General features: G+C 31.4%; 1 protein-coding gene across 1 annotated transcript; it reads left to right on the top strand.

Moving 5' to 3' along the window:
* The first annotated feature begins 3,214 nt into the window (after window positions 1-3,214).
* LOC21408778 (gibberellin 20 oxidase 3) lies at window positions 3,215-5,851 on the top strand. The gene is made up of 3 exons (XM_010100428.1): window positions 3,215-3,711; window positions 4,332-4,653; window positions 5,579-5,851. The coding sequence occupies exons 1-3, from the start codon at window positions 3,215-3,217 to the stop codon at window positions 5,849-5,851; spliced, it is 1,092 nt and encodes a 363-aa protein (XP_010098730.1).
* Window positions 5,852-20,048: the final 14,197 nt, after the last annotated feature.

The raw sequence follows: 20,048 nt of genomic DNA on the forward strand, positions 1-20,048 counted from the left end.
TTTGTTTTTTTTTTTTTTTTTTTTTTTTTTTTTTTTTTTTTTGAGGAAAAAGTTTACGACTTTATCTAGAGAAGAAAGGTTTATGACTTTATCTATAGTATGATAGCCGGCTTTACTCAACTGTTGCTCACGTACGTAAAAAGCATGCATAATAATAATTTTGGGTGCAACACTCGAATCTTACCCTTAGAATTTGATAAGCATTAAATTTGGCCGACTCTTGAAGATATATATATTTTTTATTTTTCTATATTTTAGGAACTCTTGAAGAAATTGTAGTGTATAATAATTAAGGGCTTGGAATTAGGACGACTAGGAAATTACAAATAAAGTATATAAATTACAAACCGAACGGATTGATTAAGACCTTTTAACAAAGACAGAGAGGCATAATTAAGAAACTAAAAGATATTAAACTTTGTAAAAGTCATGAGGAAACTTGAATGCTTTTATGACTTCAACAAATGTCCTCTCATCCAAAAGCGACATATCTTGATAGCTCCTAGGAAAAGATCTTCTCTTACGTAAGAACAGTTAATTATATGAATATTCCGATTCTCTGATCTCTGATATATATCTGAAAAAGTGCGTAATTTTTGTCAAGTAATTATAGCTGTTGCGTACAAGGCATAAAGAAGCGTCTTCCTATATTGCTCCCCTAACATCAATATATGCGAAGCTCTTCTTCAAAACATGACATAAAATATATTTCTCACATGTATAATAAATAAAAAGAAAAAAAGAAAAAAAATTAAGATATTCCTTTATATTATGAGGTCATTCGAGTTTGTATTAGTGTGTTTATCTCTTTAATTTGGAATACAATTACCCTTTTTTATTAAAAAAAAAAAGGAAGAGATCATTGTTTGTCTATTCCATTGTATACCTATATATATATATATATAAGTACATTATGTTTGATGTGAATATGACTACCTTTAATACCTCTCTAATGCGCTTCATTACTATTAAGTACATATGGAAACTTTATTACATCATGCTATAAACGGCAATTTTAATTATCCAAATACGATCTAGCTAGTATTTGTCCAAAGTCTTTAAAGTAATTACTATCGTTATAGCATGATCATACATACATTATGAGTTTTTTGTTCTAAGAAATAAAAAAACTCACGTGATTAATTATATTACAATTTCTTTTTTCGAATTTAAGGTGGAGATTTGAAGTAAGAGATACAGTTTTTAATGACTCGTTGAATAAAATTAATGTTAAGTAATACTCCAAGTGACATTTGATATTTTCTTAAAGCTTTTATTGATTGAAATTGCACACTACCACAAAGCGTGTGCCTCGCGCGTAATTCATGCATATGGAAATTATAAAAACAACCCTTATATCTTCATAAATTTGAGAAATATGAGAGTTGCTATTCGAATATATTATTTACGTTGAAAAATTAATATAAGTCTAATTTATGCATAAAATCATACAAGTAAATTCCATAAAAAATTAGCATACAAGTTAATAATTCAACTTCATATACCTGGTATATATTGGGCGTAATTTAGGTTTCTTTCTTGTATTGGTCATTATTGTCATTTGTCAGCTCATTCCCACGCACATATACGAGCACATGCATAGAGACACATAATTGGCTTCTTCTGATACTGGTTTTTTTTTTTATTTGTAACAATTTATTTATTTCTCAATCCGCCAGCAACGCTCGAATATCCTCAATATATAAACGCCTTAATATTGATTAGCAAATAAAAACAAAAAAAAACAAAAAAAAACAAAAAGGACCTATTATTATCTTTGGTTGACTTCTTTTTTTTTTTTTTATAAGGAGAAAGACAAAACGAAAAATTGTGTTTGTACTAAAACAGTACAATTACTATGCCGTAATGCCAAATGCCAATGGGTTAATGTTCCAACTCGATCTTTAGTGGATTCATGTTATGATTTGAATCATGATTCATTGTTCGCTATAGTATTTTTTCTCATAAAAAAATACACGTAAACTGAGAATGGTTCTGAATCATAATTCTGAATCTATGAACCAAACGTCCATTAAATTCATTTTGTCCCGTCCAGTACCAGTACACTACTGATAAAAAATCTTTAAGTTCATCAGAAAGGCCATAAAACTAGAGTACTAAACATTATTTAGCGTTATCCATCGAAAAAACCAAATATTATTGATTATAATTTAGCAATAATATAGGGAAAAAAATTTATTAGCCAAAAAAGAAAGAAAAAAATCTACTGCGAGAGATATAGATTATTAGATTACAAAATTTATAGATTAGTTAACATAAAAGATTTGAATGGATATTGATATCTAACATTGCCATAATTGGATTCGAAAAATATGGAAAGAAAAGTTTATTAAAAATATTTATAACAGAGAATAGGCACTGGGCTAGATAACATAAAAGATAGGAATGAGACATCTAATGTGATATTTTAAAAGCCAAATTTGGAAAGAACTTTTAACTTTATTGGCCAAAGATAAGAATTATGTGGATATCCCTAAAAAAAAACACTAAAAGATAAGAATCTGGATAAAACTTATAGGCGAGAGAAAAGTTCACTAAATCCTAAAATTTAAAAGCCTAATAAATGATAAGAGATTGGAATGGATACTTGATGTCATATTTGTATAGACAAATTTGGAAAGAAATTATTAGCTAAACAAGAATTTGGATAAAATCTATCCCGTAGGGAAAAAAAAAAGTTAGATGAGCTTCAACAAAAATAAAAAGAGATTTATAAATAGAATATTCATTAAAAAATGGTGCCACTTGTTGCATTAATTCCTAAAAATTGTATATTAATTTTAGAATGCAAAACATAAATAAAAATATAAATTTTTTACCAATCTCAGCCCCTGTATAGATTGTGTCTGTAAGATTTTATAATTTTTTGACGTTATTTTTATTTTATTTTATTTTTTAAAGACGAAAAATAAATAATATAAATAAGAAGTTATATATACACGTAGATAATCAACTCCAAATATCAACTCCATTATTCAACTCATTCTTTACCAATTAGCACGTGCACAGAACAGAGATCCATTATTGGCTGCACGACCACTTGTCTATTTTTTTTATTATAATTTTTACTCTTTTAACAATTTTATTTTCCATCTACACAACTCATGAATTTTCTATATAAACCCCTAGGATTATTGTTCGTGCCACAACAAAACTTTCCCGTATACTTAACCAAATCAGGAATATTATTCCAATGGATTCTTCCAAGGTTTCTCAAATTTTCGACTCTTCTTTTCTCCAGAACCAAACACATGTCCCCAAAGGCTTCATTTGGCCGGACGAAGACTTGCCGTCCAACGGCACAAAAGGTGTTCTCAACGAGCCGCTGGTGGATCTCGAGGGCTTCCTCAACGGCGACGAGATGGCGACGGTTCGAGCCGCCGAGCTCATCCGAGAGGCTTGCACGAGCCATGGTTTCTTCCAAGTGATCAACCATGGAATTGATTCGAGTCTCATCAACCTCGCTCATGAACATCTCGAATCTTTCTTTAAGCTTCCGGCGAGCGAGAAGATCAATAGGGCTCCCAAGCGTCCCGGTTGCTTGGACGGCTACTCCGCCGGTCACTCCGAACGCTTCGCCACGAAACTGCCGTGGAAGGAGACCCTAACGTTCTTCCATGAAAGCGGGTCGGTTCCTGTTGTGAAAGACTACTTCACCAACAATTTAGGGAAGGATTTTGAGCAAAAAGGGTAAGATATAATAAGATATATAATCATTATGCTAAGTATACTACATGGTTCACCTTTGACTACGGTGTCGAATTTAAATTTTTCCCACCTGAAATTAAATAAAAAAAAAACTCACTACGCTAATAATATAATATTAACAGTAGAAATAGAGTGAAGGATTTCTTTTTTATTTTTATTTGTAAAAAAACTCGAATTGGTGAAATGAACGTGTCGTAAGTGTCAATCTAGTTAAGATGTTCTAATTAGCGTGATATCAATATTTTCTTTTTCATCATTTGCTTAAAAAGAATAATATTAATGGTAGAACTATATATGTGTAGTACAAATATCCCACATTTTTTAAATATACATGCATTCCATTTTTCAGTTCTTAAATGATATATGAAAAGAAAAACGATCTAAACTTTTTTTTTCAAAAAAAAAATATGCCAACACGCTTATTGTTAGATATCTTATACGTCTATGCTAATTGTTTGACAACATGCAATAATAATATTAATATGCATGTTAGATGATATCAAAATATACTGCATGTGGATACATATTGTCTATGATACATTTTCTTTTTTTCTTTTAAAGTGACGTAATATTAACTTTATTAATTTTAATCAATATTTTAGGATAGTGTATCAAAGGTACTCTGAATCAATGATGTGGCTTTGTCTGAAGCTAACGGAACTACTGGCGATAAGCTTGGGGGTTGATCGAATGCATTACAAGAAATTCTTTGAAGATGCTCACTCCATCGTGAGGATCAACTACTACCCGTCCTGCACGCAGCCCGATCTCACCCTCGGCGTCGGGGCCCACTGCGATCCGACATCCATAACCATTCTTCATCAAGACCAGGTTGGTGGTCTTGAAGTCTTCCAGAACAATAAGTGGAACTCAGTTCGACCTGTTCAAGATGCATTTGTCATCAACATTGGTGATACCTTTGTGGTACGTAGTTAAGTAATTAATTAGTACTTTCTTTAACATTTACTTTTATTCGTCTTTATAGCTTTGACTACATGTGTATATTGTACAATTGTAGTATTTCTCATGCAATTAGCATGACAAGTTTTCAAACTAGATATATGTATATATATACGTTTTCCAAGATATATACCTAATTGCATATATATCACAATTGTTGATATAGGCTGAGTTGTTTAATAGACAACTAGTTGTTCGCATATATTAGTATTAAGGCCGTTTAGTTCGATGATTCGAGTTGTTAATTTGAGTTGAGATGTGACTTTATGTGAGAATTTTTTACTATAGCAAAAAAGCTAAATGTGATTGTTTCTGAGAGCTTTTTACTTTAGCAAAACTCGAATCAGTAAAATGAACCGGGCCTAAAATTCTCTAATATTAGTTTCCTCTCTCAATTTTCTAAATAAGAAAATAGATGCGTACATCCTTTTCTGCGATAAAAAAACTGCTAAAAATCGTAATTAATTAACGCACTTTTAGTTCAAGTACTCGAGCTATATATTACTAATGGAGTTGATTATGACTAATTAATATAAGTATATATGTTCTCCACTGCGGTTAGATATTAATTAAGTAAGCAAGAATATTTGTTGCATATATATATATATATATGTGTGTGTGTGTGTGTGTGTGTGTGTGTGTGTGTCATTAAACGAAAGTCTCTTCCACCACTTGTTTATTTGTTTGCATATTGCAACATACATATACATGCATATTCAGCTTTAGGACTTTATGATCTATACATAGTACCTTATTTGTCGTATATATAAATATCATATGATCATACGTACAATATTATTATAAATTGGCGAAAGAATACATATATATATATATAGACAAGTTGCATGGTATTATATAAATATTATTGGGCGGTGTTTTACATGTGTAGGCACTATCGAATGGAATATACAAGAGTTGTCTGCACAGAGTAGTGGTGAACAGGGACGAAAATAGGAAATCGATGGTGTTTTTTCTGTGCCCGAAAGAAGACAAAGTGGTGAGGCGTCCGCACGAACTTGTGTTGGACCAAGGAACAAGACAGTACCCTGACTTCACATGGTCCGAATTGCTTCTCTTCACTAGCAAATATTACAGAGCTGACCCTTCTACCCTCCAAAAGTTCATTCTCTGGCAGCAATCCTCCAAACCTATTTCCCATTAATATATACACATACACTATATATATATATATATATATATATCTAGCCATATATATAGATAATATTAATGTAGCTCTCGTAGTCCTAGATTTATATATGCGGCTGCTTCTCTTCATGTACGTCTAATTAATTGGAAATAATTTGGAATTCATGTAGGTGTCTATCTCTGATCATCCGTTAATGTAATTTATGAAATTTCTGAAAATCAAAATGTATTAATATCATGACATGATTAATTGCGAAATTTACCGAGGTACTATATGTCATGTTGCTTTATCTTTCCAGCAAAAAATTATAATGTATATATTGTTTTCTGTTATGTTTAAGGTTCTTTGTTTGGCCCGTGCTAGCTATATATTAGTTGTACAATACGCTTTGCTTGTGTTAAAGATGCATATTTCAAAGAGTGCTTCTTAGAAGTCGCTTTTACTTCCTGAGATGATCAAAAGTTGTTTCTTTAAGTGCTTGAATGCTGAAATGTTTTGACTCTTCAAGAGAGATTTTAAGTCAAAACTACAAAATGTGCGACTGTGCGACTTTGTTTGTTGAAGATACATAATGCCAAAACGTAATAATTGAGTAGTATATACACAACGCATAATTGAGCTTGCATTACTCTTGATCAAGAAACACACACACACACATACATATATATATATATATATATATACATATATATGTATAAGTCAATTGTACGTAAATGGGAATAAGCATTCCACTCTTTGACGTTATATTAGAATGACAAATGTATTTGTAGTAGAACTTTTTTACGCCACTTATCTCATCTCAACATTTCCTTGAAAAAAAAAAGAAAGAAAGAAAGAATCACATTTTTCTAAAACATAATACCAATATTCCAAACAACATTAATTGGAACTTGAGGGTTATACATATAATCAGTGCTCCGGGTTATACTGTACATATAATCAGTGACGGAGCTAAGAACTTCTTTCAGTGGGGCGGGAGTGAAACCAAAATTTTAAACTAAAAACATAATAATGCAATTATTAATTTAGTTTACTATTTTTTATTTTTTTATTCCGAATAAATCAATCTTCTAATCCACACTTGTGAACTTGTGTCATAGTGTCATTGATTATGATTCATTTAGCAATTTAGGTTTAAATACAAGATACTCAAAAGTAAAACTTTGAGATATAATTGAAATGTTTTTTAAACATTTTACATAAATGTAATAAATAGAAAATTTCAAGGGCAATATAAGGGGGAAAATGTAAAATAAATATTTAGTTGAGATAATATTAAAAGGGCCACCTTGAGTCAGTGAAGGCAGTTTTGGCCTAAGCTGGCTCTGCACTGTATGTAATGGCTATTCTATATTCAATAGACACCCTCCCAATCATTTCAGTTGCTAACGGAAAATGGGAGTTATAAGCATTCCACTCTTTGACATTTCATTACAAGTGTATGAAATACATTATCAATATCTATACATTGGGATAGTGAGGCTATGTAATGGTTATTCTACTCTTCCATATTCTACCAATTACGCGGGATATTCGGTTGGGTTGCTTAATTACAAATTTGTGACTTAATGTCTTTCGCGCTTCAAAACTTTACGAATTTATTATTATTTTTTTAATAAATTCCGAGTAGAGGATTTAATGCAGGATGAGGTAGGTTTTACGTGCCAACCTAACTGGAATGTTTTCTCCAATTGTGTTTTTCTTTCATCATTTACTTGAAAAAAAAAGTAATGGGAATAGGAATAAGCATTCCACTCTTTGACGTTTCATTAAAATGACGAGTGTATAAAAAAATGATCCATCCAAACATTGGGATACTAAGGCTTATGTAATGGCTATTCTATTCTTATCCATATTCTCTCAATAATATATACCAACCAAGTTGAACTAGACGCCAGATATGATATATGTTTTGTTTGTTCTGCGTGGAAAGTACTTTCTGAAAATACCTAGCTGGATTTTTCAATGCTTGATTTCATGTTTCCTATTCTCGCGTAAATTCTACCGATTAATCAGCAGTACAACAATGACAAGTCTAGATACTATTGAAAGAATTAAATAATTAAAACCCTGACATAGGGACATATTTGTCCCTATTCCGTTTCTTTGCTCATGTACGGACAATCAAATTGCACGAGGGTGTGCACCATATAGCCATTGGATGGGTCCCAAAATGAGGACAAGAAGCGACGAGTCATGTTTTTTCCTTTCACGAGGTAAATATAGTCCACACAAACTAGCTAGATACAAATATACACAGACAATATAGTCATATTAATATGGCTATGCATAGATATATAAGCTTGTCACACTTTCTATGGCTAAAAAGATAAAAGACAAGACACAAATTTATATGTTTTGTCATCCAATATCATTGATGGTGTTTTGAAATTACTCTTACTTAAGAATTTATGGATTTACTGTGAACACTACGCGAAAAAAATCGTGACCTGAGATTGACCTATGAACTCAAGATCGACACACACATTATATACTTTTCTTTAATGTTTTAAATATTAAAAAAAAAAGCTTAAAAGTTTATCAAAATCCGTTGAAATTTGATAACATCCATATCAAAACTAAGTTAATATTAATAACACACGATTTTGAGGACAACTATCATAAGATTAGAAGTTCATAACAAAATCTAAAACATGCGGGGTGAAATATATATATTTTTTAAAAATTTACAAGTTTTATGTCGTGTTCAAGTTAGGCGAGTCCAACCAGAGATCAACTCATATTTTTTTATGTCAATTTCAGGTTGAACCAAATTTGACTCGTACATCTTTTTTTTTCAATCCTAACCCGCGATTTCATATCGTTTTCGAGTCATGTTGTCGTGTCGTGACCCGTATTGCTGGCCCTACTAATTCTTTTTTTTTTATTGTCTATTGGAAGAATATATATTATGGATGGCCAGATGTTAGATACACTTGATGCAGCACACAACGCATGTTTTTGTATTGTTATGCATCCTTATGTCACTAAATTATGGATGGTTTAGGCAATGAAGAAGAAAATCCATGTGATGGGCGTCAAATAGTGTTGGCATCATAATTTAAGAGTGCACATGCGGGTGAACCCACTTGATCCTTAGGTAGGTAGACAACTACTTTATGCGTTATATTACTTCATGCATCTTTTGGAAACAACAAAATAACTCATGAACGTGAACAATTGCCTCTCCATTATGTGTATATGATATAAACAAAGAGGCCATCTTCAGCAATATTGTCACGCAAAATCAGTGCTTTTCATGTCGACCCTTGGAAGCTTCGCTCGTTGTCCAAAATTAGATAGTACTTATGATTTTTGTTATATGTGGTCGAAGTTTTCTTACCCTTATGTAGCTAGACAAAAATAAAAGGAAGGAGAGTAATTCCTTCGGGTAACAAAGTGCCGAATTGGCCCACAATATAGATTGGAGCAAATTAAGTTTCACCATCTATATACGTTCGTCGACATATATTTGTTTAATTACTTATGTGGATATGGATAACGTGGTTGTATAGTTGAGTTAATTCTAGAGTACGTAAAGATGAAAAATTGTTATGAAAATTTAGAACATAGAGTATAGTATAAACCGATAGAGGAATTATTTAGCAGGACGTAGGCACTTGGTGTCGCTGTATTAATGTTAGGTAATTAAAGCCGTCCATTAATTAAGAAGTTACATGTGAACATCACTTACATCTTTCCATAGTTAATATATATGGCGTTGGACGGCAATAATTACCTAGTTTAGCGTGAGAATTTGTTGAGCTGTCTATTGTCTATATTAGATACTGCATTATCAGATAACAATATATTGAATTTTGGTTTTGCTGTTGTTGCTCTCTGATATGAAACAGATTTGTAGATATTTGTTTGTGAGGGGAGAGAGTGATGAGAGAGCAAATGAGGAGAGAGAAAGTGACGAGGGAGCAAATAAAGAGAGAGAGTGAGGTGAGAGAGTGATGAGAGAGAGGGAGAGAGAGCGAGGTGAGAGATCATGATTACAGCTGAGAAAGTGATGAGAGATAAAGTGGACGTTAGTTCATGAATTTAAAACTATGATTTAAAATCATTCTCGATTTACGTATATTTTTTTAAGAAAAAATACTGTAGCGAGCCACGAATCATGACAGAAATCCTCATACCAAACACCCCAAAAGTGATGTGAGAAAGTGCGGAGAGAGGATAATGATGAGAGATAAAGTGGACGTTTAGTTCATGAATTTAAAACTATGATTTAAAATCATTCTCGATTTACGTATATTTTTTTAAGAAAAAATACTGTAGCGAACCACGAATCATGACAGGAATCCTCATACCAAACACCCCAAAAGTGATGTGAGAAAGTGCGGAGAGAGTGATGAGAGAGAAAGTGTTGAAAGTGAGAGTGAGAGTGAGGTGAGAAAAGGATGAGAGTGAGAGTGAGGTGAGAAAAGGATGAGAAAGAAAGTCATGAGAGAAAACGAGGAGAGAGAAAGTGATGATAATCAAATCTCTCGTACACAAACTCTTTTAAATTGTTTTAAAATGTATTTTTCCAAAAATTTTCCATTTTTTTAAATCTTTCAACTACTGAACAATAAATAAAAAATTTGAATAAATTTTGACTTTTTGTTATTACAAATTTTCTTAAGGTTCTAAAAAGGTGAAAACTTTTATTTTCATTACCTTCTTTATTTATTTATTTTTCTTTAAATTTTTTCCCTCCATAAAATCCAACTTCCAAACAGTATGTTAACTCAAAACATCTTGTAGAAAAATAGACTCAAGATACACAAAAAAATATTTATCCAACTAAATGAGTTCATTGTCTAAAAAAAGAGCATAATTAAGAGGCCAATTCACGTTGGCTATAATTAAGCTTTCCTATAAATATTACTTATTAGTTCCTAAAAAAACAAAAAAAAAAACCTAGATATATCAAATGTAATAATCTGATAGGCAGCGATATATCGGACTCCATATAGTAGATTTCTTTAAAATATTTGAATCGTTAAAAAAGTTGGGAAAACGCCAGAAATGCCACTCAAGATATAACAAAATATTATTTATATTACTCTACTAAAAAATAAATAATTATCATTTAAGTATTAATAAAAAAATAAAAAGTTGCAATGACAATCAATTATTTAAAATGACAAATCATGATAATACTTTTATTTGACAAACTCAAGATATAAAAAAATATTATTTATATCACTCTACTAAATAAATAAATAATTGTCATTCAAATAATAATGAGAAAATAAAAGGTCACAATAATAGCTAATTATTTTAAATGGAAAATCATGATAAATCATGTTATTTTCTCTAAAAAGTTTGTTAGAGCCCAAACCCACCGTCTTGATCGCGTCCCCTTCAACATCAACGAGTGAAAGGTTCACTCTCTTCATAATCTTATCAAAAGAGTATTTGAAGAATTTTTAGATTCAGACTCATTTACTCTTTTAAAAAAATTTAAATGAGTTTACTTAGATTCATCATTTTTCACTTCAGCAGTGGTGTCATAGACTATTTCTTTTCAAACTTGCCGCAATAGCCGTCGCAGTAGTAAAACATTCGAAAACGCAGAATCTCACGTACTTTTTATATACCAAAGAACCTACATATAAGTTGTTGTTTGTTAGAGTTTTTTTTTTTTTTTTTAAAGATTTCAATCGCTTTAATATTAAAATAGTAAAGGCCAATATCTGAACATAAAAGCATCTTCAACGCAATGCTATAATTGATGTGTCAATTATAAATTTAATATTTGAGTGAAAAAAATATTTTCTAATACAATGCTATTTGTTGTGCGAAATTTCTCATATATTATATTTTGTTCCACTAAATATAACATATGAGAAATCTGATATTTTGTTTTGGTTGGAATATATACTTTTTCACGTAATTATTACAATTTTTATATTTTTTTAATTAATTTAAAATAAAAATTTACTTTTATAAATTTTAAAACTTAATGGCTGTGGGGAAAAATATATTTAGCATTTTAAATAGCATAAGCATTTGAACAAAAATGAAAATTATAAACTATATCATACTTTTTTTTTTTGTTAAATATACAATTAGCATTAGTATTTATATTAGAGATGGTCTAACACAAATTTGTTCAAATGAAAAACATATTGATTTGGTCCCACATTGTATGTTGCTAAGATACACGAACTGACATATACCCTTTTTTTTTTTTGGTCCCATACATGCCATAGTCTTATTATTATATATATACAAATATAATTACGCTGCTATCCTTTATATAATTGTCCCTCATAATTAGTTATTTCATGATAATTGGCATGCAAGTGTATTATAAATACAATTTGTATTGCAAAGTATAGAGTAAGATTAATGTAAATTTAAAAGTAAAAAAAAAAAAAAAAACTATTTTCCTTTTTCAATAAGGAATTACTTATTTTTTCGATCTTAGTTATTAAAAATTATAAGTACAATTTGAGTAAAAGAAAATAAATATACGGGAGAATATTATGGTGAAATGGGTTCAAATTGAGAACAAAGTTGAAAAGTAAATTTATGTAAAAAAAAATACTATAATAAAAAGTTTGAGTTGCAATTCAAATTGTAAATGAACAATTCTTTAGAATGTTAGAACTTAGAATTTTGAAAGTTTTGACTAAATAAGCACAAACCATGCGCGTTTAGACAAATTAAAATCATGAAGAAATATTCAAATAATTTTTAGAGATTCATTGTCACTTTGGTTTATAAGGAAAGTTTGAAACAAATTTAATTTTTCTGCTAATCATTGTCTCTACTATAGTAAAACTATACACTCGCAAACTCTTACAATATTCCAAATGCATACTCTTCCAAATCCAAGTCTCCATACCACCAATAGCACCCATTAATATAAATTGGCATCCTTAATAATAATTATAATATTATAAGTAGAATGAATATCGAGATCAAGGCCCTCCTTGTATATGCCATTGCGCTATGTCTAATTACCAAGAATAAAAAAACATAAGAAATACTCTAAAAATGATAATTAGTTAAGCTGCACTTAAAATTATCTGATTCGACCAAGTTTCATATGTTTGTTTTAGCCAACTAAGAGCTCGGTGCACGCAGTTAATTGTCTTCTAGAGTTTTATTGTACATAGGGATATCAATGGTTTTTTTTCCTCTCTTTTTCTCATTCTCTTCTCTTCTCGCACCGTCTTGCAAGTTAACTCACCCTGGTTGACTCGCCCTTCTTACTAAAAGAGACGGGACTGGGCAAAACCGAGCGGGACAACGGGATCCCTCACCCCGGTGCCCCATTTACCTAAAAAAAACCATATTGTGTCCCTGATTAACGCCCAAAAGTGATGTTCACAAGCGGTCAATTGTAGCACAAAAGGGCGGTCGTATCCACAGAGAGATAAACAAAGAACAAGAAAGATTAGCAGAATAAGAGCGTTAGAGAAAAATAAATAATAAGTGAATTAAAGAAAAAGAATAGTTTTTGAGACTTTGTTGCAAATAAAATAAAATAAAAAAAAGAAAATTTGTATGAAGAAAACTCAATAGTAAAAATGGTACGGTGTCGAGAATCGATAATGTTTCGTTCACCAATTCAAGAATGTCGTCGTCATTTCTTTCCACGTACCAATAGACCTGGGCCTAAGAGAATACAGCCAGCTTTTGGCCTTGTGAAAGGAAAAAACTTCAATCTGACGGTGTTTGCGGCCTCACCACGGTTGTGAAAGGTGGCCACCACCTCTTCAAACTCCCAGATGTCTACATATGGATTCTCATTTTCTAACCCATGAAAGGTTGGGAGAAGTGCAATCATGCCCGGCTTGAAATCCATAGGCGGTGCATTCGGTGGGAACATGATGCAAGATGGGGTGGTCGTGCGCGTTAGGTGTAGGTAATCTTGCAACGTCCTCTGCTGAACTTCCTCATGTTGTGTCATTGCAAATAGATTTTGAAGTGCAAATTCCAATGACGAGTGTGAAGACGGAGGCGTAGAAAACAAGTCGGATAGAATTTCACTAAGGGTTTCTAAGTCTGGACGTTGAGAAAATCTCCCTAGCTCGTCTCTATACCGATGCATTCACCCTAAGCGGGTCTTTTTTTTATTTTTGATTTTTTTTAATTTTTTTTATTTTTAATCAAAACAAAAGAAAATAATTATATAGTAACATAAATTGTAACCACCGAGAGTGCTCACAGAAAAGACTATAGCTCTTGGCTCAATGAATAGTCTCATAGATAGAGCAACGTTACCAAGAAAGATTAGTGGGACGAGGCTCACTTAAGTACCAACTTTCCTAGATAAAACTCTCTCAGATTATACTTTCCACGTAACCACACAATTATCCTCAAAACCAATTATTAAATTTTATTAAATAAATTATGAAATGTATCTAATTAATGGAAACTATTCCTAAAGTCAAAGGTCTAAATCTACTGAATTATGAAATTCCTGGATTAAGAATCTAAATTAGTCAACTAATTACAACCTAATCACAATCCTAAAAATTAACAAAGACTTAAAAGAAAAAATTAAATTAGGCAACAATATAATAGTCAACAATTAAAATATACAAATGAGAAAATAAAATAAAATCCTAATTTATCAAAAATGAAAGAATACAAATTCAAATCACAATTAATTCTAAAACTAAAAAGGGAAATAAAATTATTAATAAAAGCAAATCCTAAATTTTCTTTCAAAACTAAGGAAACAAAATAAAAAAAATTATTAAAGACACAAACTAATGGACTACAGACTTAAAAACCTAAAACGAAAATGAAGGAAAGAAGGAAGGAAAACGGCAATGAACACAGACTCAAAAAGTTCAAACGTAAACCAAAGGAAGATTTTTTTTTTTTTTTTTGTGAAATAAGAAACGAGAAAGAGACGAAGAATAGAAAACGATAAAAATAATAATAATAAATATATAACGTAACGTAACACAGAAGAACAAAGCAGCAAACAAAAGTTTTTTTTTAATAGGGGTTAAAAACAGATCACGCAAATCAAGAAAGAGAAACTGAGTGAAATAAAAATAAAAAGAAAATGTACTTACCTCTTTGGCTTAAAAATCTACTGATCAGTCTTGCTAGTAGTACTTCCCCCGTAACGGCACCAAAATTAGATTAAGGCCCAAAAATGATGTTCATAAGCGGTCAATTGTAGTACAGAAAGACGTTCGTGTCCACAGAGAAATAACAAAATAATAAGAAAGATTAACAGAATAAAAGCGTTAGAGAAAAATAAATAATAAGTGAATTAAAGAAAAAGAAGAGTTTTTGAAACTTTGTTGCAAATAAAATAAAAAAAAAAGAAAATTTGTATGAAGAAAATTCAATAGTAAAAACGGTAAGGTGTCGAGAATCTTTAATGTTTCGTTCATCAATTCAAGTTTTGATTCACAAAATAAAATAATTGAATAAATTAAATCTCTATGTTGACTCCAAAAATATTATTATTACAAGTTATCCAAAATCGACAATATATCAATTTGACAATATTGTAGTAAAAGACAATTTGTAAAATAATTTGAATAACAAAACAATGCGTGACAAAATTACATAAAAAAAAAAACGTGACTAAACTTACATAAAAATTTGCACACAATATTTTAAAAAATAAATGAAAGATAGATGAGATTTAATTCATTCAGATAGTTAACATTATAGTACCAAAAGCCCGAATTGGGTCACTCAACAAAATTTCTCTAACCCTACTAAGAAAACTCTAGCCTAGCTTGCAAAACATTCTCACAAGGTCTAGAGAGAAAATATGAGACTGATAGCAAGATGACAGAAAACTAAATATTAAAAGCTTACAAAAACCTTAGGCTAACCCTCTTATTTATAGTGTTTTAGAGATTGCCTGTCAAATAGGGAAACAAACAATAAAAATAAAAAATTACAAAAGAAAAGGAAACAAAATAAAATTACACATAAATTAGGAGAAGTCATATATATGATTTGGGGAAGAAATATGGCCAATTTGCTTTGATTTTGAAGGAAAAATTCAGACTCAGCACTCAGTAGGCACGTGTCGCAACGTGATTGGTAATGAGGAGACAACGCGCCACGTGTCGCACGCGGAATGGAAGAAGTGTGCTTGCAGTGAACAGTGGTGAGAGACAACTGTCGCGCGCAGAGGAGAAAAGTGGGCTGGCGTGAGCAGGCGCAGGGTCCACATTGGACAACTGGCGCGCTAAGAGTGGGTGGTCAGCTGTACTGAGCAAGCGCGGGACCCACGCGAGATTGGGTTGGAACGCGCTGGAGATTGCTCGTGAATGGGACGCGCTCCCTGGAAGTCTTGCGTGTAGGTGACGCGCGTTGGAAATGCTGCAGATAGGCTATCAGAAACTGGGGCCCATGCGTGGCTTCGCTCGGTGGCTCAAACGGCTGACGCTTTCTCTCTGATTAGCTTGTGTCGCTCGGCTGAAAGCCTTGGCTCAGGGTGGTTGAAAATATGGCTTTCATGGCTTATTTTTGTGTAGCTTTTTACACTGCTTTGTATCTGCAAATAATTAAGCAATAACTAGACAAATTCTAATTAAAAATATTCTGAACAAAAATAATAAAATTATTTAATTAAAGCTTAAATATTTTAATATTATATAAATAAAATACATGGTTTTGTAGTAGCCTATTATTTGTGTTATTTTTATAAATAATTGAGTGTTATTGTGACTTTTTTATTTTTATTTATTAATTTTAAATGATAATTATTTATTTTTTAGTTGAATAACATAAATAATATTTTTTACCATCTTAAGTGATATTTTCGGTTTTTTTTTCATATATATAGTACTATAAATGTAATACAATTTGTACAGGTAGCTTTTCTATTATGTATTCTAAAGCAGTTACAGGGATTATATATGTGTCTATATATAGTACTATACTATGTATAAATTATAATATTATTCGAATGTTGAATGTGATAAACATAAAATATTGAACATATTGGAGTAATAACTGTCTCGGTCTCAAGTACATGAAATTTGGAAGTCTTATGCGCATGAGGGGGGATTTTTTTTTTTTCCTGCCGTCCAAGTGTGCAACTGAGAACTTCTTCACATATCAAACTTAATTACGTCAACCAAATATATAATGATTTGCTCAAATTACGTATACCATTTACTATAACATCTTACATTTATTTATTTATTTATGTAAATGGACTAAATCGCCCATGTAATTCTTTTAATCATCCATCTGATTATGTTAGATCTTAGCTCCTTGATTGCAAAAAGTGTCTAGTACGTTCTTGCCTATCAGTTGCCCCCAAGCTCACCAGCTTCCCCACCCTTTTTCTAGAGGCGCTCATTATACGACCCGCCTCGCACCATGACGCCGTCCTATCTCTATCTCATCGCGACTCACAACCTTCTTACACGATCAAGGTTCTTCTAGAAAACATGCGATGATTTTTCACAATTTTACGGAGTGATGAATAAAATTTTTCAATGATCAAATAACTATAATGCCATAAAAAATTATTCATGAATGGATTCATACCACTCTGGAAATAAACAATTCTTGTTGATCGTGACTTCAAACCACGCGATCTTCTTCATTATCATCTTCCTTTCATCAAGTTTGACAATGAGTGGACAACTTCTCAAATCTAAAAAATATTCTTGAATCTTTAGAGTACGTTTAGTTTATGTATTCAGAATTATTCTCGTTTTACGTGTGTTTTTTATAAGAAAAAAATAATATAGAGAACCATGAATCATAATTCAGAATCAGGGACGAATATAGGAAACAAACGTCCCCTTAATAATTCTTGATCACCTCAAACAAGTAATTTTTTCTTGAGTATAGTCCCACCAAATAAGAGTTGAATTGCGTCAAATCAAGACATCTCCTAGTTAAGAATTGTTAGACACTAAAAGTGAGTGTGAAACCCATTTTCACAGTGACAACAGTCATATAAGATACTTTATATAGGCTTCCCAAATCAACGTTGATTAGGAAACCACAAAGGTTCCTTTAAGGGGGTGTATGTAAACCCTAAACAATCTTAAACCATGTGGCATATATCTTTTAAAGACAGTGTCATGTAAAGGTGTTCATTAATCTTAAAAGAAGATAAATACTTCTTATAGTGCACGGGTCTGAATTTTTACCTCATACGCTTGATTAATATATTTTTTAGTCAATTAATTATATTAGTTAAAAGTGTATTAATCAAGAATAAGATATAAAAATTCAGACTCATGCACCTTAATGGTAAGTTCAACAATTTTCTCTTAATCTCCTTTAATTGAAAAATGGAGAATTTACCCTTAAAACTGCATGAGTCTAGACTTTTACCCCTCACTCTTGATAAATACCCTTTTGTTAGTGTAACTATTTGACTAAAAAAGTTTTGAATCAAGAGTAAAGGATAAAAATTCTGACCCATACACTTTTAAGGGGTATTTGTCAAAGATTACCCATCTTATTTAGACCAATGCGAACCAATTGAGGTCTAACACTAGATTTTTATTTAGCTTCGAATTTGACGGAGAAAATTCGTCAACAGAATTATAACGAATTTCTAAACGGTTTGTGCAAATTAAATAATCTAAAACACAATTAAAAGTAATTAAACAGTAAGAACACACAAGAATTATAGTGGTTCACCATTGGTTTGAGAGCTACGCCCACTGCGGGGAGGAGAGAAAATTCCCTACTTTGGAAGAGAATACACGCACTAATGCTCAGAATGAAACTTAGTGATTTTCTAACTTATAATCCCTTATTTATACTCATAATCTCCGCCCATATTCTTTTTCTTATTTGAATTCAGGATATTTTTCTTATCTTTGGGGATAGTTTTCTAAAAAATAGATATTACAATCAATCAGAACGGTTTTCTTATTTAAACTTCATATATTTAAATTACAAATAGTAAATAGTTTAGAGAATCCTTCGGATCCTTATCTTTGCGTAGCCTCGACTCCGTAGATGCTTCCTTTAACCTCTTCGTTATTGCATGTGAGTGCGGTCGACCTCATGTCTCCTTCTTAGAACGGTCGACCTCTTACTTACACCAGATGCATCCTTGTAACTGTTAACTCTCAATAAAGTTATTTGTTGACGTGGCTCTTAGGGCTCAGTTGTACTTATTCATTTAATGCTCTTCTTTATGGCCTGCGGGCCCATTTAAGGTTCGGCATAATACCCTACAATAAGTTGGTCCCACTAAATAAGAGTTGAATCGCGTCAAACCTGAACATCTCCTAGTTAAGAATTGTTAGACACTAAAAGTGAGTGTGAAACCCTTTTCCACAGTGAGTGACTCCTCTAAAATTCGTTCAGCCATATAAGATATTTTATATAGGCTTCCCAAATCAACGTAGGTTAGGAAACCACAAAGGTCACTATAAGGGGGTGTATGTAAACCCTTAAATAATGTTAAACCATGTGGAACATATCTTTTAAGATAGTGTCATGTAAGGTTGTTCATTAGTCTTAAAAGAAATGTGACAAATACTCCTTAGAGTGCATTAGTCTAGATTTTTACTCCATATATTGATTAAGGTATTTTTTAGTCAAATAATTATATTAGTTAAAAGGGTATTAATCAATAGTAAGAGATAAAAATTCAGACTCATGTACTTTAATGGTAAGTTTAACAATTTTCTCTTAATCTCCTTTAATTAAAAACAATTGAGAATTTACCGTTAAGAGTGCATGAGTCTAGACTTTTACCCCTTACTTTTGACAAATACCCTTTTTGTTAGTGTAATTATTTAACTAAAAAAGTTATGAATCAAGAGTAAAAGATAAAAATTCTGACGTAAACACTTTTAAGTGGTATTTATCAAAATTACTCATCTTAATTAAATCAATCCGGACCAATTGAGGTCCAACACTAGATTTTTATTTAGCTTCAGATTGGACCTATACGACAAATAATAGACCACCATTTTCAATCGACATCATCCAGAATAGTTCCACAGCTCTGGAAAGACTGTGGACGCAGTTTGGGGTATTGGCTTAGTTTGGTAGTGCTGTAGATTTTAGAAAAATTACTTTTAGCTATGCTGAGGGAGAAGCAGCTGTTACAAAAAGCAGCTGGGTGTCTGATAAACTATAATTATAGTAGCTGTGCTGGTTCTAAAATCAGCGTAATAGCGTTTGGTAAATTATGAGGTTGAATTGTTGTGGATAGTTAAAAAGTACAACTATATTATATTATACTATAATATAATATATATATATATATAATTATAATATAATATATATT

The sequence above is a fragment of the Morus notabilis genome, unplaced genomic scaffold (genome assembly GCF_000414095.1).
Source record: "Morus notabilis unplaced genomic scaffold, ASM41409v2 Scaffold467, whole genome shotgun sequence".
NCBI lineage: Eukaryota > Viridiplantae > Streptophyta > Magnoliopsida > Rosales > Moraceae > Morus > Morus notabilis.